Here is a 24,396-nt window from a genome sequence, read left to right on the forward strand (position 1 = left end):
TACTTATATTATGTAAAAATAAATAAATCAAAATTAAATGAAAAATCTAAAGACTTATTTGTTGGTACGTAACTACCATTTTTTGGGAGACCAACATTTTTTCAACTTTTTAAATCAGATTTTCGGTTCCCTAGTAACCATTCCACTAAAAGTGGTTCTGAGATAATCGAAAAAAACTGTCTCATTCTTCACAGCATCAACCAAATTTGATGAAATTTTAACCATAGATAGATTTCAACATCCTTCAACCACTACCGATATCAAATTTTCCTTGAACCCCCCTCAAAAAGCACCAGCCCCGCTCAAAAATCGGTAATGGTGCCCTTTCAACACTCAACGAAAAAAAAAATGTGTTTTTTTCATCAGAAAAATTGAAATAAACATCCATTGTTATATTCAATCCGAAAGTTCATGACATGTTACTGAAAGGAAATTTCATCCTCTACAATTTTGTTCATAACCATTTTTATTGTAGAATGTACCGTTTGCCCAGAAAATCAACTTTATTGTCAAAAGATGAGAAAATCAACTTTTTTGCAAATATGAGTTTTGAATTCACATTTTTTGACATTAAAGTTGATTTTCTGGGCGAACGATACATTCTAAAATAAAAATGGTTATGAACGAAATTGTAGAGAATGAAATTTCCTTTCAGTAAAATGTCACAAATCTTTGGAATGAATACCTTTTAACACTAACTGCATATTTCGATCGCCCATAAACCATAGAAAAAATTGTGGATTGAGTACTTTCTATAGTTCCTCAGATGTGTCTACCCTTCAAGAATATGACCTAGGGCATAACTCATATACCTCAAATAAGTTTAATAATTTAACCTGATCCTGGAGTCTGGAAGATTTGTCAGCCCCCAAATTTTTGGCTCATTAGCTGTTTCATAGTTTGTCTCATACCATCTGGTGAAGTTGGTGAAGAGGTAGGTATTTTTGGGGCGGATTCCACCATGATATCATAACATTTTCTTACTGAAATTTTTACCTCTTATTTATGGTTATGGAGTAAGTTAAGTTCATTAGGAATCGGGGAGAGGGCGGGGTGTAATTCTTTTTTGAAGAGTTTTTTTGGGAGTAAAATATACTCCTCATTTTAAAATTGATCATTTTTCAGCATCTTTAGACTCCACTCAAGCTTGATGTAATTGGGCTACAAAGCTCAATTTTTGCATGAATATTAAGTTTGTGGTGAAGAAGTGCCTTTCGATATTTTGGGTCAATTTTGAAAATTTTTGGGACCCAAAAAAGGGGGGTGCAGGGTCAATTTTGAAAAAAATTTGGGCCCCAAAAAGGGGGGTGCAGGGTCAATTTTGAAAAAATTTACAATTGATCCAAAACTGCAGGTATAACTTTAGCTAGATTCGATATCAAGATCACTTCTTCTTCATCCTTTGTAGTAGATGAGTGAGTCGGAACCATCCTAAGCGATCTATTTGTTGGACCTGAGCATTTAGTCCGCTTTCTCATAAAATCAATTGAGAAAGTGTGTAGTTTTAAGTTTTCTTCTGTTTGCCCTTTTTAGGGATTGGTGAATTTGTATCTTACACGTGATTAGGCTGTCAAGCATAGTGTCTCTGTTCTAATTACATATTATCAGGTGAATGTGTGTACATTATGAAGAACCTTAGGCTATATTTAAGAGACCAAATGTGATTTAACTACAACGATTGCATTGGAGAAACGAATCTGTGTTTTAATTATTTTGCGAATCCGTGAGCCTATTTAATGCATTGATTAGTTTATTATGTTGACGTATCAGACACTAAAATGGTATAAGCTGAGCTAGAAAGGGGTAAGTAAATAGTTCCTTGTTGATATTGATACTACCTACAAAGATCCATATAAGGAATAAGGATACTGGTAATCTTTCAATCATTAAGGAGTTATTCTCATCCTTCCTTTGTATTGTAATAGTGCTTGTATACAGTCTAACAGTAGGAACGTCATGTAATTGTATAATAACTGTTGAAGAGATGAATGGCTATACATCAACAAAATCATACGTATAAAATTTTAAGGAACTTTCGTATCACTAATGATATTTGTGTCACTATTACTGTGTCTGTACAAAACATAATGCTGGTAACAGAATAGAATATCAAATCCTAATGAAACCGAGCCTAGACCGAACTTGGTTGGGTCACCCATTATCGACCCCCAATCATCTGTAAAATTTCAAACAATAATTGATAATTTTAAAATACATAGGTAGGAGCTGATCAATAGGTAGGTATAGATACAAATGGGTACTTCAAAGATTGATAAATATTACTAAATTCTCACCATAATTGTACGCATTGATCAACATCTGAGCAACACTGAAGAAAGATCCATTGAAATCAAGTATAACGTTGAAGATGCTCCAACCAACGGTACTTTTTCTTCTGTAATTCATCAAAGCCTGTAACCAAAAATAAAAAAATTTTAAAATAGAAATGTAATTAAGATCAAAATTATTACGCACTAAACTACTGAAAGATATTATTCCATGGAACCGAGGAAATATTTTGGAACACAGTGGTGCCAATTTTTTATCATTTTTACCAATTTCAAAACATTGAAAAAAATTTATACTCAAGTTTGTATTAGGGGGAAATAGAATTAAGTATCATCATCATCATCATCGAGTCGTACTTACTTATAACCGCTCAATAAGGTGGTATCATGTACAAATCAACGCGTACCCTAATGTAGAATTGGGTATTTCGGCTAACATCCTTTATGTTGGTGTTGCCTCTATTGTGTTGATGACGTATCTTATGAAAATTTATTTTTGAGCTTCCACTAGTAGTTTCCTGCTTGCTTACTAGTGACATCTACACAAGCACCTTGGAGCTAGTGAGGTAGTTTAGAGACCCTGAGCTCCTCAGTGTTGACCTCTATAGACGCTTGAACCAGTTTTAGCTTTTTGATTCTGCTAACAGATGGCGTGCATGATCTGTTAGCTCGACTAATAACTGGTAGTCCCTCAGTACTTGGCATTGTTAATAATTGCACAAAAGTTTTTTTTAATTACACGCACAAGCTTGCCTCTGTTACTGTCTGGAAATATGTTACTAAAAATATCTTGAGGTGAAGCATAGAAATTCTCCTTAGGGAAGGAGAATTTACCCATAACCAGACTAGCTCAAAGTGGGTTATTGGTGGATAATTCTATCTCCACTACCAGATAAAGTAAAAGAGTAATGAAACACTTTAGACAACACGGATTAATACTATGCACTTAGCAATAGGTAGGCAATATGCATACATTCATGTTAAATGGCTAGTTGTTTTATAAATAATTATGAACTCTCGTTCATCTACTTATTATTAGAAAATAGGTCAACTTGAACTAGGTTAGGGACACTCTGTTAAAATCGGGCCCTTTGTCCTTCTACTTACTATCAATCAAGCTTCACACTAAATTCACTCATTCAATGATGTGCATGGTCATAATTAACATCAAAGCAAGGGAGGAAAATATCCTAAGATATATTCTTCGAAACACTGTACACTTCCTCACCACTTCTGCATGATGGCACACTAATACTAGGCCTTTTGGTGAGTATTGTTAAGTTAAGTACTTACACCTTACCTTGGGTACACCTACTCACGTCCGGACTCGTGGTAGTGATCCTACGCATTCTCGCCCCACAATGACATAATGGGGGGTGAGTTATTAAACAATTAAATTAACCACGACAGTGGTATAAATCAAACATATACGAGTAAAATCACGGCATAATATCTTTAATTAAACATATCACTGGTTGTTGACGAGGATCTTGTCATCGCGAATCACAAAAACCAAGTAAAGAGGATCGATCGAACGATTCTTCAAGGAGCGTCCGATTGTCATGGAATTTTACACGTTAACCTTGACTATAAATGGAAGGGTAGTTACGTCAATCCTTGCCTAGAGGAGAAGTTACATTATAACCGCCAAAGAGGGGTAATAATGACGATTCCCACCTCCGGTGGTTAGGCCATTTCTGCTCCTTACAAGCTTTTGGCTACTTTTTTAGATTATTTGAGATTGGCAAAAATGATGAAAAAAATTGGCACCACTGCATTTAGTCCGGCATATGACAATAGGAGTAATTGCACCCCCCCCCCCGCCGATCCTCCGGGACAACTTTTTTCTTAAAGGGGACATCCTAAGGAACATTTTAAAGCAAACTTGCCAAAAAAAGTTGGCCTTACTTACAAAATGGCGGCCATTTTGATTGACAGGTCAACCGAAATCGCAGATTTTGCGTTTTCACATAGGACTTGCACGAATTTTTTCAAACTTTACAAAGATAGATCGAAAGATAATGCAAAAATTTATCACCTGTCAAAATTTCAAGTGCTAAAGTGCGTTTTTCGATTTTTGGTGAATTTTTTAAAATCAAATTTAGGCCAAAAATGAGGGATATAAATCAAAATTTTACCAAATTGACCAAGAAAGCTGGAATTTGGGATATACCCTATTTTTGACATGCCAAATCGATTGGAAACGGTTTCAACCCGTTATGAGTAGTTCTGGAGCCTCCAGCAGATTTTTGAAACTCGAAATTCCCACAAAATTCCATCAAATTAGAGTTGTAAAGCTAAAATTTATTCTAAAAACTAATTTAAATACGCTACGAAGTGCTGCAGGTGAATTTCAAGTCGTTTTGGAGCCTCCAGCGACTTTTTGAAAATTTCTGAAGCCTCCAGGAGATTTTTGAAACTTTAAATTTTCACTAAATTTCATCAAGATATGGAGATGGAAAGCTGAAATTTACTCTACACTCTAATTTTAACACCCTCTGAAGACGACTTCAGGTGGGTTCAATTCATTTTAGGGCTTCCAGCGACTTTTTTGAAAATTACTGAAGCCTCCAGTAGATTCTTGAAACTTGAAATTTCCCCAACATTAATTTATCAAATGGAGTTGGCAAGCTGAAATTTACTTCGCAGACTACTGAAGCTTCCAGCTACTTTTAGGAAATTTCAATTTCCCCCCCAAAAAAACCTCATACAACCTTTCAAAAAGTTGCTGGAGGCACCAAAACGACTTGAAATTCACCAGCAGTCAACTTCGTGGCGTATTGATATTAGTTTGAAGAACGAATTTCGACTCTCCATCTTGGTTTGATGAAATTTTGGGGAAATTTCAAGTTTCAAAAATCTACTGGAGGTTCCAAGAATTTTCAAAAAAGTCGTTGGAGGCTCTAAAATCACTCGAAATCCACCAGATGTCGTTTTCAGAGGGTGTTAAAATTGGAGTGTAGAGTAAATTTCAGCTTTCCATCTCCATTTGATGAAATTTTGTGAAAATTTTTTAAAGTTTCAAAAATCTCCTGGAGGCTTTAGGAATTTTCAAAAAGTCGCTGGAGGCTCTAAAACGACTTGAAATTCACCTACAGCACTTCGTAGCGTATTTAAATTAGTTTTTAGAATAAATTTTAGCTTTACAACTCTAATTTGATGGAATGTTGTGGGAATTTCGAGTTTCAAAAATCTGCTCGAGGCTCCAGAACTGCTCAAAACGGGTTGAAACCGTTTCCAATCGATTTGGCATGTCAAAAATAGGGTATATCCCAAATTTCAGCTTTCTTGGTCAATTTGGTAAAATTTTGATTTTTCCCTCATTTTTGGCCTTAATTCGATTTTCAAAAATTCACCAAAAATCGAAAAACGCACTTCAGCACTTGAAATTTTGACAGGTGATAAATGTTTGCATGATCTTTCGATCTACCTTTGTAAAGTTTGAAAAAGTTCGTGCAAGTCCTATGTTAAAACGCAAAATCTGCGATTTCGATTGACCTGTCAATCAAAATGGCCGCGATTTTGTAAGTAAGGCCAACTTTTTTTTTGGCAAGTTTGCTTTAAAATGTTCCTTAGGATGTCCCCTTTAAGAAAAAAGTTGTCCCGGAGGATCGGCGGGGGGGGGGTGCAATTACCCCTATTGTCATATGCCGGGCTAATTTCAAAACGTTTCCCCCGTTTCAAGAATGGTATCTAATTTGGCGATAAAAATTTGAAACAGAAACCGAACCAGTTTGCACCTGTTTCGATTCATCTTACTCCATACTGAATAATCTTGTAAACAACTCTGGAATTATTTCGCTCTTGAAAAATTTCAAAATTGCTAACCGAACTCTTTAAAAATTTACTTACCTGAGGTACATACTTAATGAAGGTCACGCATAATTTGATGTAGGAACAATAATACAGGCAATCCAGCCAGTGAATACCACCCAAAGAGGCAGTGATACCAGATGTCAAAATCACTAACCCGAATGATGAAAGGATCAGTCTCGCAGTCCATGAAATTCGCTGGTCCGATCTCTGCGAAAAATAAAGCATCGTTCGATTAGATGTACATAATTCAAAATGTGAGGAGAATCGTTGATTTGTACGAGTAGGTATTCAATTATTCATACTTCGTATATGTAACACTGAATCATTGTCAACCCTGTTGCAAAAGTCCCAAGAGTGCAGAAAAAAAGGTCGTTGACTTGTACAGGATTCAGACCGGTAGGATGTCTTCTAAAATATTCTTTCTGCAAGAAAAAAAAACGAATAAGTCGAAAAAAAATTATTTGTGTCCAAATTTTCGGAGTTATTATTTCCTTTGAATAATTTTTATCTACAGTATCTAACATAGTAATAATTTACCTCTATAAATGGAATACACAGCGTGCCAACGTTGTACAACGAGTATGAAAAATATCCGACAGTATTTAATGCGCAATAATCGAAGTTCAGTCCTACCACGCTGCAACAGACCCAATGAATTTTCAGCAAAAATTATAAATTTAATTTAAATAAAAAATATGTAGGTACTAAATTGTAAATTTGAACAAATCAACTGTGGTACCTATCTTTACCTTTTACGAACGTAATTTTCGTATATTTGAGGATAAAGTGAAATAGTGCCGACAGTAAAATAAATCCATCCCACAGTAGCAGCTAATATTATTAGGAAACGAATTTTTCCAACGGTTATGTGCAGAATAGCTTCATCATTTCTGCAAATAGGTAAATACATTAGGTAGGTATATCGTTTATTGTCGATTCAATTCTTCAATAAAATTAAAATTCATAGGAACCTATTAAAGATTACTTACAATAACAGAGAGCCATCGACTTTGGTTAACACTACAGTGGAGCCGGGTTCTTTGGCGCATACTCTGAGTGACCATTCTGAGTTATTATTGACAGTGATACTTTCAGGAGAAACGTACGCTATTCTGGGAGATTCGACGACCACATCGATGGTGGTGTTTTGCTGCAATTGAATACTGAAACGAAATACAAACACACAATTAAATTTTAATCACTTCGACATAGGTATATGAGACCATTATACGAAGATTTGAAATAGATACATAAATTAAATATTTGAATTTGATTAATACTATTAGGTTGGTAAGTAAGCCTATAATTCTTACCCAGTCGACAACCGGACATTTTCACATTCGGTAATGAGAAGTTTTACAATATCAGGATCAAATTGTAACGAACACGAAGCGTATGATAAGATAACTAAAATCATTAAAAAAAATAAAATGAAAAACTGATGAATTCGTCGTAGGATTAAGTCAATTGAGAGTGATTTATAATAGGTACGAGTACTAATAAAAGTAAAGTAGGTACCTAAGTAAGAAGGTAAAAATTTCAACTGAATAAATACATACCTGAATGTAATATCAAATGCCACGCCAAATTTCTACTCATGTTCACAAGTTGTATTTTTGATAATTTGTAATCGCTAAAAACATACAAAATTATAATGTTACAATTATGAAAATTTCAAGTAATTTCAGTTTAAAGTTTGATTTTAACTTCGAGTTGCTTTCATTACTTTAAACTCGAATATATTTCGAACGACAACGGCTACAACTCCGAAGAAAAAACCATATAAAAGAAAAACAAATTCTGAATACATTATTTTTTTTTCAAACACCCACGTAATCGATGAAAATTTCAAAACAACTAAAATTGCAGATGGAACTGAGCAGTTGAGAATTTTCAAATCACTCACTTTTGGTCAAATTCGTGTTTTTAAAATTTTTTCTTTTCAAATATTTCGTAATAAATTCAGTCAAAATATCTCAAGATATCATTTTTTAAAGCTGGAAAAATATTTTGGAACTCGTAGGGTCAATTTTTGGGCCATTTTTACCTATTTCAAAAAACATGAGAAAAACAACAAAAACTAATTGAATTTCTTCATTAGGTAATTATGTGATAATGACGAAAAAATTGGCACGCCTGGGTTCTAAAATATTTCTCGAGTTTCAGTAGACGCAATAAATCTCAATTTAGTCAATTTACCATGTTTTTGGAACTGAGCCATTTTCCCCAAAACGGTTCAAGTCATTTTGGAGCCTCCAGCGACTTTTTTGAAAATTACTGGAGCCTCCAGTAGATTTTTGAAATTTGAAATTTCCCCAAAATTTCATCAAACTGAGATAGAGAGTCGAAATTCATTCTGCAAAATAATTTCAATACGCTACAAAGTTGACTGCTGGTGGATTTTAAGTCGTTTTGGAGCCTCCAGCGACTTTTTGAAAGGTTGTATGGCGTTTTTTTGGAAGATTGAAATTTCACAACAGTAGCTGGAAGCTTCAAAACCATTTGCCCCCACCATGTAGTCTGCGAAGTAAATTTTCTGCTCGCCAACTCCATTTTATGAATTAATGTTGCGGGAATTTCAAGTTGCAAAAATCTACTGGAGGCTCCAGTAATTTTAAAAAAAGTCGCTGGAGGCCCTAAAATGACTTGAACCCACCTGAAGTCGTCTTCAGAGGGTGTTAAAATTGGAGTGCAAAATAAATTTTGGCTTTCCATCTCCATTTGATGACATTTTGTGAAAATTTAAAGTTTCAAAAATCTGCTGGAGGCTCCAAAACGACTAGAAATTCACCTTCAGTACTTCGTAGCGTATTGAAATTAGTTTTCAGAATGAATTCCAGCATTACAACTCCAATTTGATGGAATTTTGTGGGAATTTTGAGTTTCAAAAATCTGCTGGAGGCTCCAGAACTGCTCAAAACGGGTTGAAACTGTTTCCAATCGATTTGGTATGTCAAAAATAGAGTATTTCCCAAATTTCAGCTTTCTTGGTCAATTTGGTAAAATTTTGATTTTTCCCCTCATTTTTGGCCTAAATTAGATTTTCAAAAGTTCACCAAAAATTTGAAAAACGCACTTTAGCACTTGAAATTTTGACAGGTGATGAATTTTTGCAACATCTTTTGATCTACCTTTGTAAGGTTTAAAAAATTTCATGCAAGTCTCATGTTGAAACGCAAAAGCTGCGATTTCGGCTGACCTGTCAATCAAAATGGCTGCCATTTTGTAAGTAAGGCCAACTTTTTTTTTGGGCAAGTTTGCTTTAAAATGTTCCTTAGGATGTCCCCTTTAAGAAAAAAGTTGTCCCGGAGGATCAGCGGGGGGGGGGGTGAAATTACTCCTATTGTCGTATATGCCGGACTATTAATGATCTATGAGATGTTTCCTGATTAGAAAAGAATTCCTTGAAACTTTTCACTATCCGACCTGCCCTTCCCTTAAATTTTCAGCCTTTTAAATGCGTTTATTTTGATGAAAATGAAAGAAATAATTGTAATTTTTTTCATAAATTCGATTTTATACAAATTGGTGCAGATTCACCTACTCAGAGCTCGCGCTCGTTGCTTTTCAAATCGAGGGAATTGAAATTTGTTTACAGCAATTTTCGGTGTCTCGTCAAAAAAAAAACTTGAACAGAACACATCAAAAATTCACAATTTTCAAATTTTCATATTTCATCGACCTCATAAATTTTCAAGTTTTGTCTCAAATTGGGAGCTAGAAGAGATTGAATCAATGTATGTTGATAGTGTTGATATTCCTTACCATTGGCATCCCATAAAAATTCTCGCCAGCCAAGCACGATTTTGGGGACCCTTCAATAGAAAAAAATTACCAAATTTTAAATCCATACTTACTTCAAAAATAAGAACAAAAAAATGTCATGAAATATGTATAATAGCAATTTTGCCACATGTAAAAATTATATGTATTCATCAAAAATTGATGTCTTACCAGCTACCTCACCCATCTGAATATCATAAGTTGAACACTCAAACAACAAATTAGCGAGTCGAACACGATAATCAAAAAAAGATATATTTCACCAACACCGAACACAATGCCATATTTACCAACTATACCTACTATAGAATAGAAATAAAGTTCGAAAAAAATAATAATAAAATAAATCAACATACCTACCAGAGAGAGAACAACGATCCTGCACAATTCGATCACAAAATCACACCAGCCAAAACGAACCGAACCTTTCACCGGGTTCAATTCAAAAAGAACTCAATTCTTTAACAACCAACAGAAATACCCTAGGATAGAGCTTAACGAGTTATCTCAGATGCTCAAAAATTACAAAGCTAACGTTTTTCAAGTAGGGTACTCTTATGCCTAGACTAAGCTTTTTTACAGTATCGGTAATCCGTGTTTAATCTGCAAATTGCATAATTATTGTTATTTGAAATAATCATAACTGATAAAACCATACCTATCTGACTTTATATAATTTTGATCATTAAGTTCACAATCAACATTGTAATCTGCGAGTATTAATTTCTCTCACTCTCTCACTCTCTCTTGAAAAAAAAATCGATGTTCTCTGTTCAGTTGTTTCAAACAAGTGAATTGGTAGGTAATATGTATCGCGATAAATAAAACATGTTTATTTGGAAAAAATATTCAAAGAAAGGAGAAGGGAAGTACTGGATTTTTTTACCTTTTTTGAGCAAATTTTGTACATACAAATTGTTAACAAATATTTTTGATTGTTTTGAATGTTTGTCAGTTAGAAATAGTCACAAACAGTGCATTTTTTATTGGTTTGTACCAAATGGAAAATTTTTTTTAAATTGATCACTTTTCAGAAAAATGAATTTGCACATATCATGAAATTTTAGTTTTTTGAGAAAAACTCAAGAACTAAGCACTCTAGAAAAAAACTAAGGAGATTCCGTCGATTGGAAATTTACTTCTCTACAACTTTGTCATCATGAAATTTTTTTTGGACGCTTCCATTCGCCTCCACATCAACTTTAATGAAAGGTTATAACTCAAAATGTTTTCCAAACACTGAAATACCTATTTTCTCTTTAAGATTTCATTTTTCAAAGTGTTCTTATGCTAAATGAAGGTAGGATACCAGATCTTTAAAATGAGGTGCTATTCATTCCTCACAATTAATTATAAGTTGATAAAAATGATGAATCAAGTTTTAAAAAAAAAAGAAAATCACTCTCCCGTATAATTTCACTTTTTTGAGATGTGACCTTATTACTCCAGAGGTGCGATATTATACACAGAAAATGAAAATCGAGAACAAAATTAATCGAGAAAAAAAATCGTATAAAATGAATAGGGAAAATATTTGAAGAAAGAAAATAAATTTAGAAAATGAGAATATTATATCCGCCAAAAAAATCTCCAAAAAAGAATAAACCTACCGAATAAGCTGGAGAAATATTAGAGGGAGGATCTGAGACCAAAAGTTGGGAAAATCTGACAAAAAAGTTGAGAAAATTTCAGTTTCACAAAAAATGGTACGAATAAGTTTTTAGATTTTTGATTTAATTTCGTATAAACATAACGAACATAACATTAAAATAATCTTACAAATTATCTTTTTCATCGTTATACTTATCACTCCTAGAACTTGTAGGTATTCTCCAAGGAGAACTATCATTCATTGGGATTTAGCTTATCTAATACAGCGACTTCAAAATTGCCATAACAATGTTCCTTGCCATAATTGGCAACACATATGCCATAGTTGATTCTCACTTTTCCAGGAGTCAAGGAACTGAGCAGGTTTACTCGTCCAACATAGTACAAATCATTATTTACGTCGCGTCCTCCCACAATCGCATTTGCAGGCACACTACCAGTAGATGCACGAACCCAAGACACAGAACAGGTTTTATTTTCTTTTTGCTTCAATATTTCTTCTCGTTTTTTCAAAATGTTTCCCATGTTTTTGATTTCGCTTTCACATTTTGTAATATTTTCTTCTTTATTTCGTTGTTCCGCTGCTGTTTTACTGATGTATTCTTCCTTTTGCTTGAGTTGCTCCTCCAACTTTTTTATTCCATCCTCTCGTTTTTCAGCCTCTTTTTCTTTCAGGCGCAATTCAACGTTCCGTTTTTCCGTCTCTTTCATCTTGATTGCTAATTGGACTTGTACAGCCATTATTTTTTTCATAAACTCGACGGAAGATTGTGATAGGGTTGCAGATGCGTTTTTAGGAAGAACAATAGACCTAATTGATTCACTTGTGGAATGCGTATCAGAATTATTCACATGGAATCCATGAACGGAGACGCTCAGTAATGCCATAAAAATGGTGAAGTGAAGATTTAATTTGGAATGCATGTCTTTCAGCTTTGCAAGTACGTACTTTCCTTGACTGGTTTTTGTTTTTCTTCTCAATTTTCTAGTTATCCTGAAAAACGAATAAGACACTCGTTAAAATAAATTAAGAATAATAGAAAATTGTGAACTAAATTTTTGAAAAACTTTACATTGGGTAGGTATTCAAGTGAATAGGTATTTGGTTCAATTTTTTAAAATTTAATTTTCTTACTAGAGACCTACGTAACGAAAATTTCGTAATCTTAAGGTGAAAACTATATAATATAAATAATTACTATGGCCATTAAAATGCACTCGAGGTATAGACTGGATACCAAATTCCATTTTATGAAGTCGATGTGATAAAACTTTGATTTTCTCCATTTTTGGTCCAATTTGATTTTAAAAAATTCATCAATCATCGAATAATTCACTCGAGTATCTTTAAATTCTGACTGAAGATTTTTTTTTTTGAAATAGCACATGAAGTGTGGTTTCCTACCTACAGGTAAGTACCTAGACCTACCTACCTACCTACCCACTTTCGTTTAGAAAATAGTGACATGGCTTAAAACTTTGAATGGGTTGTTTTAATTTTCAGGAAGAATGGCATACTTAGTTATATGTATGTACTATATTAAAGCAAATCTTGAAAGTGTACATATTTGAAAATCGTACCTGATTGTTTCGAGCAAAACTCCCAGCAGCACAATTTGATCTTCTTGCCACAAAACACCAACGTACGTACAAAAGTGAATAAACGAACAATGTATGCGATTATACCAAATTAAAGTTGCATTTTATATCCGCATTTCTTGTTGCACTTTTTTTTATCCTTCTTCTGCGAAAAAAAGATAAAACAATAGTGTCGTCATATTTTGTAAAAAAGTACCTACTTACCATTTATACGTATAAAGATTAATTAAGATGATTCATATTCGATGCACGCGAAAATATGGTATCAATTTTTCGTGAAATTAAATTTATTACGGGGATTTCCTTTTTAATTAGATAAATGTAAAAATAACTATAAGTGCAATTTAGAAGTATTCGATAATTATAATGGGAGTTTCCTCGCAGAATTTGTGCACTCCACTTGCATCTTTTGAACACCTTATTTTCGAAAAACAAATAAAATTTGCGGGTGAATTTTACTTTTTGAAAATTTCAACTTTTTAAAAGTGGCCATTTTAAAATTGCGAAAATCCAGAAATGGCCAATTGAAGAATGAAGAACAAAATTTCACCAATTTGACATATAGTCCGGTATATGACGATAGGAGTAATTGCACCCCCCCCCCGCCGATCCGCCGGGACAACTTTTTTCTCAAAGGGGACATCCTAAGGAACATTTTAAAGCAAAATTGCCAAAAAAAGTTGGTCTTACTTACAACATGGCGACCATTTCGATTGACAGGTCAGCCGAAATCGCAGATTTTGCGTTTTAACATAGGACTTGCACGAACTTTTTCAAACTTTACAAATGTAGATCGAAAGATCATGCAAAAATTTATCACCTGTCAAAATTTCAAGTGCTAAACTGGGTTTTTCGATTTTTGGCGAATTTTTGAAAATCCAATTTAGGCCAAAAATGAGGGGAAAAATCAAAATTTTACTAAATTGCCAAAGAAAGCTGAAATTTGGGATATACCCTATTTTCGACATGCCAAATCAATTGGAAACGGTTTAAACCCGTTTTGAGCAGTGCTGGAGCCCCCAGCAGATTTTTGAAACTCGAAGTTCCCACAAAATTCCATCAAATTAGAGTTGTAAAGCTAAAATTTATTCTAAAAACTAATTTCAATACGCTACGAAGTACTGCAGGTGAATTACAAGTCGTTTTGGATCCTCCAGCGACTTTTTGAAAATTGCTAAAGCCTTCAGCAGATTCTTGAAACAATAAATTTTCACAAAATTTCATCAAATGGAGATGGATAGCTGAAATTTACTCAACACTCCAATTTCAGGCCGGGCGGTAGCACGGCGAGGGGGTTGGGAAAAAGAACGTCGCCGCTACCGCAAACGCCTATTCTTCCGAGACCAACAAACGCGAAAATTAGTACCTTCAGATTTCAAAAACAACTGCACCAATTTCAAAGATTAATATGTCATTTTGAAGATCTCGACGAGCTTATCAACATACTAAAATTTGAAAGTTGTAGGTTTAATACCAAAAGTGAACGAGATCTTCAAACATGTCGTTTTTTCGCTGTTTTTTTTTCTTCATTTTCTTCAATAGACTTTTCAGAAAATCTGCTCGGCCAAATTCAACGAAATTTTGCATGATGGTGTATTTATACACAATTCAGGTCGCTACAAAGGGATTTTTGAAAAAACGAATTTTAACCACTTTTTTTCCAAATTTGAAAATTTTAAACGATTATTATTCAGAAACTATTGTTGCAAGTGAGCTAAAACACACAAAAGGCACTTCTCTATTCTTTTAATAATCCATATCCCAAATCTCATTCAAAATAATTCAGTCTAAAAGTCTGCAGCTTTGTTCAAATAACTCAAACCAACGTCAATATTCAGAATGGCCGTTAGATTTAAAACTTATCATGTTGCATTCAACGCATTCGGCCTTGTATGAAGTTGAAACGCGCTGTCAACAACGCAGCCACTTGGCTGCATGACTTAAGCATCGGCTTACTGTGCAGGGGGTCCTGGGTTCGAATCCCGCCTATACCTATGCAGAAAAATTTTTTTTCAAATTTATTTTTTTTTCAAGTAATTCTTTTTTTTATTAAAAAATTTTTATCATCTCGTTTTATATTCTTGAATTTTTTGACTTTCAAAATTGGTTCTGCTTTTTTTAAAATCTAAAAGAAATAATTTAAAAAGTGAAAAAAGTCAAAATTTCACTATGCTAAGCTGGAAAGCTGAAATTTCGTATGTAATTTATTTAAGACAATTCAAATTGATTGGAAATGGTTTCATACCATTTTGAGCAGTTCTAGAGCCTCCAGCTGTTGGAATTTCCACATAATGTTACCAAATGAAGGTGAAATTTTTTCCCAAATTTTTTACATCTACGCTACTTTTAAAATAAATAAATAAATAAATGAATAACATTCACTAGAACAAAAAAATCTCCAGAAGAGAATTAATCCCCCCTTTCACAAAGTTTTTAAGGAAACCATGTTTAAGTGAAAGTGAATGCAAATCTAACCCATATTTTATTTATAAAATTTATAAAAATACAAAATTTGAGAACACCACTGATATGAACTGAACAAGACTCTAGTGCTAGAGAGAAATGATTTGTAACTCTCCCTCAACCACTGCCTTCTCATTCATTTTCACATGGTAGCATGGTGCACTGTTCAGAAAAAATTGGTGATATCCCCCAAAAAAAGTACCTCACGGTAAAAAAAGGGGGTGTTGAAAAAGAACGCGCTATGAAAGGTTCGTCACCATTATATAAAAAAAAACTTCAAAAAAAATCTCCATAATAGAAAACAACTGAAAAATATCCAAAAAATGACCCAAAACAAAAAATTACTGATATCTCCTTTGCAGGGAGTTGGAGAGTGATTGGTTGGTACCTCTACCTACTTACCTATCTATGAACCTACTTCAGAGTCTTTGCAAAATGAACAAAAATTTCCCAACTTCCGCCCACTTCTTCAGACAAGTAGCTACATTTCCATTTCCAGCATTCATGAAGTACCTATCCATGATCAAATTTGATTAATCTTCATTAAAAAGTGAGCGGAAGTTGGGAAATTTTTGTTCATTTTGCAAAGACTCTGAAGTAGGTTCATAGATAGGTAAGTAGGTAGAGGTACCAACCAATCACTCTCCAACTCCCTGCAAAGGAGATATCAGTAATTTTTTGTTTTGGGTCATTTTTTGGATATTTTTCAGTTGTTTTCTATTATGGAGATTTTTTTTGAAGTTTTTTTTTATATAATGGTGACGAACCTTTCATAGCGCGTTCTTTTTCAACACCACCTTTTTTTACCGTGAGGTACTTTTTTTGGGGGATAACACCCTCTGAACACGACTTCAGGTGGGTTCAAGTAATTATAGGGCCTCCAGCGACTTTTTTTGAAAATTACTGGAGCCTCCATAGCAGATTTTAAAATTTCATCAAATGAAGATGGAAAGCTGAAATTTACTCTACACTCCAATTTTAACACCCTTTGAAGACGACTTCAGGTGGGTTCAAGTCATTTTAGGGCCTTCAGCAACTTTTTTAAAAATTACTGGAGCCTCCAGTAGATTTTTGAAACTTGAAATTTCACCAACATTAATTTATCAGATGGAGTTGGCAAGCTGAAATTTACTTCGCAGACTACATGGTGGTTTCAAATGGTTTTGAAGCTTCCTGCTACTTTTAGGAAATTTCAATTTTCCAAAAAAACGTCATACAACCTTTCAAAAGGTTGCTGGAGGCGCCAAAACGACTTGAAATTTGCCAGCAGTCAACTTCGTATAGCGTATTGAAATTAGTTTGCAGAATGAATTTCGATTCTCCATCTTACAAGATGAAATTTTGGGGAAATTTCAAGTGTTTTTTGAGAGTTTTTTGAGCTTTTGAGCTTGACCCACCATTCCAAATGGCCGGGTGATGATTTCTATAAAAAGTACATCTAATGATACATATTTGACGAAAAAATCATTTCGGTATGTTTTTTCGTTCCGGAGTAATGTCGATTTAAAGTTTTCTTTTGTCCCCCTTCTCCCCCCCATGCGATGAAAAATTCTGAAAAATTCAGAAAGATACCCCCATGTATCCTCTAACTATATTCGTTTACAGAATAAATTTATCTCAAACACGCGCTGATGCTGAATTTTCTCTCTGAAAAACGCGTTTTTTGGCCCCCCTGGCCGAGGGGGTGGGGTGGAGGGTGGGCTATGGGCCCAACATTATTTTTTCGGGGTACTGAGCATACCCTGAGAGTTTCATCGAAATCCTAGGTTAAGGGCATTTTGCCTATCTGATCTGCAGGGGGGGGGGGTAGTTACCCTTTTGCAGAAATTTGAACATTTATATTAAATTTGCTGGAGGTTCCAAGAACTGCTCAAAACAATTCAACTCCGTCAAATCTCGTATTTGGTGGCTCAGAAATGGAGTACACGCGTATCAACTTTCAGATTTCTACGTCAAATTGGTGGAATTTTGTTCTTCATTCTTCAGTTGGCCATTTCTGGATTTTCGCAATTTTAAAATGGTCACTTTTAAAAAGTTGAAATTTTCAAAAAGTGAATACACCCGCAAATTTGATTTGTTTTTCGAAAATAAGGCGTTCAAAAGATGCAAGTCAAGTGCACAAATTCTGCGAAGGAAACACCACTATAAAATAAATCATTATCGAATTCTTCAAAGTTGCACTTACAATGGTTATTTTTACATACTTATCAATTAATAGATAAAAATAAAATTCTCGTTATAAATTTAATTTCACATACCTATCTACATGGGTATTTTCGTGTGCGTCGAATATGAATCATCTTAATAATTAATATTTATGTAGATATGGTAGGTACTTCTACTTATTAACAAAATAATTATGACGACACTATTGTTTTATCTTTTTTTCGAAGAAGACTGATAAAAAAAAAAGTGCAACAAGAAATGCGGATATAAAATGCAACTTTAGTCTGGTATAATCTCATATATTCGTTTATTTGCTAGTACGTTGGTGTTTTGTGGTAAGAAGATCAAATTGTGCTGCTGGGAGTTTTGTGCCTCCTGTTTACTGCATCTCGAAACAATCAGGTAAGATTTTCAATTACTTGTGTACACTTTCAAGTTTTGCTTCAATATAGTACATATAACTAGGTATGCCATTCTTCCTGAAAATTAAAACAACCCATTCGAAGTTTAATGCCAGGCGACTCTTTTCTAAACGAAACTAGGCAGGTAGGTATAAGTAGGTCTAGGTACTTACCTGTAGGAAACCATACTTCGTGTGCTATTTCAAAAAAAAATCTTCAGTAAAAATTTAAGATACTCGAGTGAATTATTCGATGATTGATGAATTTTTTGATAATCAAATTGGACTAAAAATAGAAAAAATCAAAATTTTATCACATCGACTTCATAAAATGGAATTTGGTATCCGGTCTATACCTCGAGTGCATTTTAATGGCCATAGTAGTTATTCATATAATTGTGAAAAATACAAATACTTAATCAAAAATTATTGCTGGTCAAAAAATTAGGTACATAGGATGGTACTTTAAATGCCCACCAGGAAACTGGCTCAAATGAGAATAAATTTGTTTAGTAGGTCAATAGTGAGTCACGACCACTAGTGTAACTGCTCAAAAATGGATTTCGACAAGTTCTGAAATCCACCAGAAATGAGAGATCATGTTTGTTCAATTTTTTTTTCGTCATAGTTACGTAGATTCAGCGAGTTAAAGTTAAATTTCGACTTTTTTTTTACCACGATTGTATAAATACCTATAAGTAAATTGAATTTTAATAAGCTATAGTTTTCACCTTAAGATTACGAAATTTTCGTTACGTAGGTCTCTAGTAAGAAAATTAAATTTTAAAAAATTGAATCAAGTACCTATTCACTTGAATACCTACCCAATGTAAAGTTTTTCAAAAATTTACATCACAATTTTCTATTTTTAATTTTAACGAGTGTCTTATTCATTTTTCAGGATAACTATACAAAATTCAGACGTAACACAACAACCAGTCAAGGAAAGTACATACTTGCCAAGCTGAAAGACATGCATTCCAAATCAAATCTTCATTTCACCATTTTTATGGCACTACTGAGCGTCTCAGTTCACGGATTCCATGTGGATAATTCTGATACGCATTCCACAAGTGAATCAATGAGGTCTATTGCTGTTCCTAAAAACGCATCTGACACCCTATCGGAATCTTCCCTCGAGTTGATGAAAGAAGTAATGGCTGTACAAGTTCAATTAGCAGTCCAGATGAGAGAGATGGAAGAACGGAACGTTGAATTGCGCCTGAAAGAAAAAGAGGCTGAAAAACGAGAGGATGGAATAAAAAAGTTGCAGGAGCAACTCGAGCAAAAGGAAGAATACATCAATAAAACAGCAGCGGAACAACGAAATAAAGAAGAAAATATTACAAAATGTGAAACCGAATTCAAAAAAATAGAAAACATATTGAAGAAACGAGAAGAACAATGGAAGCAAAAAGAAAATACAACCTGTTCTGTGTCTTGGGTTCGTGCATCTACTGGTAGAGTGCCTGCAAATGCGATTGTGGGAGGACGCGACGTAAATAATGATTTGTACTATGTTGGACGAGCAAACCATAGCAAATCCCTTATTCCTGGAAAAATAAGTATCAAATATGGCTTATGTGTTGCCGATTATGGCAACGAACATTGTTATGGCAATTTTGAAGTCGCTGTATTAGATAAGCTAAATCCCAATGAATAATGATAGTTCTTCTCGGAGAATACCTACAAATTCTAGGAGGATATAACGACGAAAGAAATAATTTTTGTAAGATTATTTTAATGTTACTCGTATGTTCATCCGGTTTGCATATTAAAAGAAATAGATAATAAATAAAATTAAATCAAAAGTCTAAAAGCTTATTCGTACCATTTTTTGTGAGACTGAAATTTTCTCAACTTTTTCCGTCAGATTTTCGCAACTTCTGATCTCAGATCCTCCCTCTAATATTTCTCTAGCTTATTCGGTATGTCAATTCTTATTTGGGGAATTTTTTTGGCGGATATAATATTCTCATTTTTAAAATTTATTTTCTTTCTTCAAATATTTTCCCTATATTCATTTTATGACTTTTTTATCGATTAATTTCGTTCTCATTTTCTGTGTATAATACCTCAATCTCATTTACAGTTAATATTTATCAAACACTGAATCAAAGTCATACGATTCAACCTCCGGGGAACCCCCTTGCTGGGACCTGTGGACCTCGTTTGCTTTAACATTGAAATGTTGAAAAAATTGCTGAAGATGTTAGACACTGACTTACGATAAAGGGAATGTTTTGAACTCGCAGTCTTCGATTCGAACGAAACCATAGCTAGATCGAAAGAGCATATATGTCCTAGAACCCTTAGTAAACCATCAAATTACAGTTTCCAAAATTAATTAAACAATTTGAAGTAATCAAGCAGCGCGTTGAAGCTCTCAATAAAACTGAATCACAGTTAAAACTCAAAGAGGAAGAATTGAAAAAAAAGGAAGCAGATATCAATGAAAAAGAAACCCAAATGTCTGCAGAGAAACAACGTTTAGAAAAATGGGATTCTGAATTAAAACTTAAACAGAAAGAACTGGATGAAAGGCCCCCTTGTCCCACCTGTCAATCGTGCCCCTCCTGTCCTTCCTGTCCACAATGTAGCTGTTGTTTAAGTTGGTGTTATGGTAGGCCTAGTTGTCGAAGTTGTTAGGTAGGTACGCTTAATTGCTCTGATTTAGGCTAGGGCATGCTTTTAGGTATGCAGAAATTATTTGCTTGAGTAATTATCATTATTTTAAAAAAAACACCATGTTTTTGGAAAAATTCCAATTTTTTGAAAAATAAAAATTCCAACAGAAAATCAAAAATTGATTCGGAAAAAGAAAATATTACGCAACCTGAATTATTTTCAATCTAATTTTAAAATTTAAAAAAAAATGTAAAATAGTTTTTAAATTTTTAAAATGGGTAAGTATTTAAGAATTTTTTTTTTAGAATTCGGAAAAAAAATTTCAAATAGAATTCAAATAATTTCTGAATTGAGCTTTTAAATTTTTTGTTTCGCTGGAATTGAAAAAAAATGTGTACAAAATTTATTCATTGTTAGGTAATTTTCTGACGAAGTGTTAAACCATGTGGTATGAATGCATGTTCATGTTTTTAAGGAGTTGTTTGTGAGCCGGGTAATATTTCGGATTATTTTCTTTTCGTTTTGTTTATTTTTCATTTTCTCTTTTAGATAAGTAGCTAGATCTACATTTATTATTGTAATTTTTTTTTTGCTTGTTTGTTTTTGTATCATTGGATTTTTTGAACCTTTGCGGTTTTTCAAACTAAATTTTATTTTTTAGGCTATCTCCTCTTAATTATGAGCGGCATCTCCTTGTAAAATAAATAAAAAATTAAATATCTATGTTACATTGATTGGTAGTAAAATTTTATCCTGTCTTTTCATTCCAGGGTTTCTGAATAAGATCTATTCGTTTTATTGTGAAAAGGATTATGTTTTGATACAATCAAACTTAACCTACCACGACATGGGTTAAAATTTCAACATAAAACCAAACTTTTATATCAACAAACTTTTTTTTAGTATTTTTGAAGCACTTTGAGCCTAAAAGTAAGTCATGAATTTCGGCGTTTTCGAAAAAGGTGTCGTGCGACCTATCAAAATAGATTTAAATTTTGGCAGAAAAACAAAAATTTTTATCACAACTTTTTCTAAGCATTGTTGAAAATTTTCCGCAGAAATTTGGTTGATTTTTGAAAACATAAGTATATCGAAGAAGGGATAGGTACGTGGCTTATCTAAGTAAGTAGGTAGGTACTGTATATTCGAAAAAATCAATCATTTAAAATGCCACCTTTATAATCTAATTAGAAATTACTCGTAATAATGAAACATTTCCAATTTTCCATAGTATGCGGACAAAAAAAATAAAATACCTAATTAAGTAGGTAAAATGGTACCCACGCTGACGACAGATTTACAAAAATAGAGAATAACATTGACATGAATTGTTCTACGAAAAATTGATAACCACGAATACCATGATGCATAGCACTACATTTTCAACAACTGTTAAAGAGAAAAAAATTATCAAATGTAAGGTCAACTGTTACTGATAAAAGTTCATTACCTATCTCGAGAAAGAGTTCGGTTATTTTTAACGTGGTTATCTCGTAGGTAGGTAATAGGTATGTAAATAAAAAGAAACATTCGTCAAAAACTCTTTTTTATCAATAATGGGGGTTTCCCTGTGTCTCTGTCTGTATAATGAATCATATCATCAATCCAAATGGATATTTTATAAACGTTTGCCAATTCATGGGGATATAAAATCCTACATCAACTCCGCATAATCTTTCTTACCTATTCGTTTATACGTATTTATGTTGGCATTTTTATTGCAAGAAGATCAAACTCTGCTGCATTGGAGTTGTACTTACTTTGTAGTTATCTAGTACCTCTACTTACCTAGACCTACTGTTCCTTGAAATAATCAGCTAAGTTTTTCCATCAGATAAATTCTTAAGTTTTGATTCAGTGATTATAAGACGTACTTATAAGTAGAGAGAGAAAAAGTTTTTAATTAACCAGCAAATAATAATCTTGAATATTGTATTAATCTGTCTAAATAAAGCATTAAAAAACTAAAAAATTGAGAATTCTTCCTTAATTATATGTAGGTACGCGAGTAGTTACAAAACTCCATTCGAAGTCATCCTGAAAAATACCTACCTAGGTATCTATTCTAAAAATTTTCCAAAGTGACGAAGTTCTTTTCTTGGACTAGATATTCTGTCATCAGTTTATTTAAAAATGCAATTCAGTTTTTTTTTTTTTAAATATAGTGCTCCATTCATCTTTCAGAACAACCAGAAAATTGAAAAGAAAAACTAAAACTTGCTGAGAAAATCAACCACTGTCTACGTTGCAAGACAAGCTGGAAGACATGCATTCCAAATCGACATATCTTCGTTTTACCGCTGAGCATCACAGTTCATTGATTCCATGCGAATAACTCTGATACACATTCCATAAGTGAATCAATTAGGTCTATTGCTCTTCCTAAAAACCCATCTGAATCCCTATCACAATCTTTCGCCGATTTGATTAAATAAATAATGGCTGTACAAGTTCAATTGCAATCCATACGAGAGAGATAGAAAAACGAGACATTGAATTGAGCCTGAAAGAAAAGAACGTACCCTAGGGTATTAAAAGATTGGAAGAAAACTTAAATAGAAAAGAAAAAGATTTAGAGATGCAAAAGATTGCAACGAGTAAAGCGTTGGATCAAGCAAGAAGCTGAAATTAAAATCAATAAAAGAGAATAAAACTTGTGAAACGCAGAACAATTTTTATTAAAAAGAACCATTTTTGTACGGTTAAAAATACTTATCTAGGTACTATTATTACTTAATATGATACTTATATGTACGGTAGTTAAAGCTTCAAAATGCTGAGTATGTTCATGAATACCTAACGTTTACCTACATGTTCGTTTTGATGTTATCGTTGATGTGTAGGTACTTGATGCTTCCAAATTGAAATATCCATGAACTCGTATTCAGCTTGTCCGGAGACATTTCATTACCTCGTTCCGTCTTTCGTCGATTTGCTACAAAATGCAAAAAAAAAAATATTATTAGCGTCAGATTTAACTGAGGATGAATTGTTCAGCTGAATTCAGCAAACGAATGAAAATTGAATGTTTTTATACTAGACTTACTGTTGCCTGAGACATATTAAATAAGATGCCTCGCCTTTATGGTTCCGTTGATAGTGCTTTCGTATTGTAGAATAACTAGTGTTCTGGTTGAAAACTATATGGCAATACACACATCGGATACCATCCTGGTAATGACAGGTCCTCAGATGATGGTCTAGGGCACTAACCGTTTTGAAAAGCGGCTCGCCGACGCAATATTGACATCGTTTACTGAAATTCAACGTAAGTATTACACAATGCTTCGTAAGTATGTACATTCGAACTATACTCAATTAACAAATCACAGACCGGTTAACTTACTTCCGTGTTATTTTCGGTTTATCCATTTTTAAAGAGTAATCATCAATATTTTCTAAACTGAACAAAGAACTGATTGATTTTTCAAACATTTAATGTCATATTCCATTCCATGTTTTGGCGATAAAATAATGGTTGACTTTGTGGTGGCGCCTGACACAATACTTCAGATTCTAGGGAAGGCGCCTCTACTATAAAGTCAAGTCAACCTTATCCGTCTACGTAGGTACACCCCTGTGTTGACCGCGTATTTTACCGTAAAACCGGTTATTTCAATACATATAGAACTACCAGATCGA

The 24,396-nt window shown here is 33.5% G+C and overlaps 1 protein-coding gene and 3 long non-coding RNA genes across 6 annotated transcripts; 1 reads left to right on the forward strand and 3 right to left on the reverse strand.

The window, feature by feature from the left end:
* Nucleotides 1–1,940: 1,940 nt before the first annotated feature.
* Nucleotides 1,941–10,555, reverse strand: LOC135834388 (cystinosin homolog). Of its 3 annotated transcripts, none has more exons than XM_065348250.1 (10): nucleotides 10,244–10,550; nucleotides 7,664–7,737; nucleotides 7,418–7,511; nucleotides 7,094–7,267; nucleotides 6,854–6,994; nucleotides 6,642–6,741; nucleotides 6,407–6,526; nucleotides 6,141–6,311; nucleotides 2,295–2,412; nucleotides 1,941–2,176 (listed from the first exon to the last, which is right to left on the reverse strand). In XM_065348250.1, exons 2-10 carry the CDS (start codon nucleotides 7,701–7,703, stop codon nucleotides 2,025–2,027), a joined length of 1,110 nt encoding a protein of 369 aa, XP_065204322.1. In that variant the 5' UTR covers nucleotides 7,704–7,737; nucleotides 10,244–10,550; the 3' UTR covers nucleotides 1,941–2,024. The 3 variants fall into 3 exon arrangements, with proteins under 3 accessions (XP_065204322.1, XP_065204321.1, XP_065204323.1); XM_065348249.1 differs by having other exon boundaries at nucleotides 10,248–10,549; XM_065348251.1 differs by lacking the exon at nucleotides 1,941–2,176 and having other exon boundaries at nucleotides 2,373–2,412; nucleotides 6,154–6,311; nucleotides 10,248–10,555.
* A 1,034-nt stretch (nucleotides 10,556–11,589) lies between these two features.
* Nucleotides 11,590–13,283, reverse strand: LOC135834389 (uncharacterized). Its single transcript, XR_010556665.1, has 2 exons — nucleotides 13,080–13,283; nucleotides 11,590–12,492 (listed from the first exon to the last, which is right to left on the reverse strand). It is a non-coding gene; the product is annotated as an uncharacterized LOC135834389 (long non-coding RNA).
* Nucleotides 13,284–17,845: 4,562 nt separating this feature from the next.
* Nucleotides 17,846–19,950, forward strand: LOC135834395 (uncharacterized). Its single transcript, XR_010556666.1, has 2 exons — nucleotides 17,846–18,128; nucleotides 19,028–19,950. It is a non-coding gene; the product is annotated as an uncharacterized LOC135834395 (long non-coding RNA).
* A 3,458-nt stretch (nucleotides 19,951–23,408) lies between these two features.
* Nucleotides 23,409–24,396, reverse strand: LOC135834396 (uncharacterized). The gene is made up of 3 exons (XR_010556667.1): nucleotides 24,101–24,396; nucleotides 23,801–24,010; nucleotides 23,409–23,689 (listed from the first exon to the last, which is right to left on the reverse strand). It is a non-coding gene; the product is annotated as an uncharacterized LOC135834396 (long non-coding RNA).

This window comes from Planococcus citri, chromosome 2, assembly GCF_950023065.1.
Source record: "Planococcus citri chromosome 2, ihPlaCitr1.1, whole genome shotgun sequence".
Taxonomy (NCBI): domain Eukaryota; kingdom Metazoa; phylum Arthropoda; class Insecta; order Hemiptera; family Pseudococcidae; genus Planococcus; species Planococcus citri.

What these genes read in the sequence shown, in the direction of transcription:
- LOC135834388 (XM_065348250.1), bottom strand. Translation starts at nt 7,703, where the DNA reads ATGAGTAGAAATTTGGCGTGGCATTTGATATTACATTCAG. An exon ending in GTCGATGGCTCTCTGTTATT is followed by an intron (nt 6,995 to 7,093) that starts GTAAGTAATCTT and finishes ACCTATTTGCAG; the next exon opens with AAATGATGAAGCTATTCTGC. An exon ending in GAAAATTACGTTCGTAAAAG is followed by an intron (nt 6,742 to 6,853) that starts GTAAAGATAGGT and finishes GGTCTGTTGCAG; the next exon opens with CGTGGTAGGACTGAACTTCG.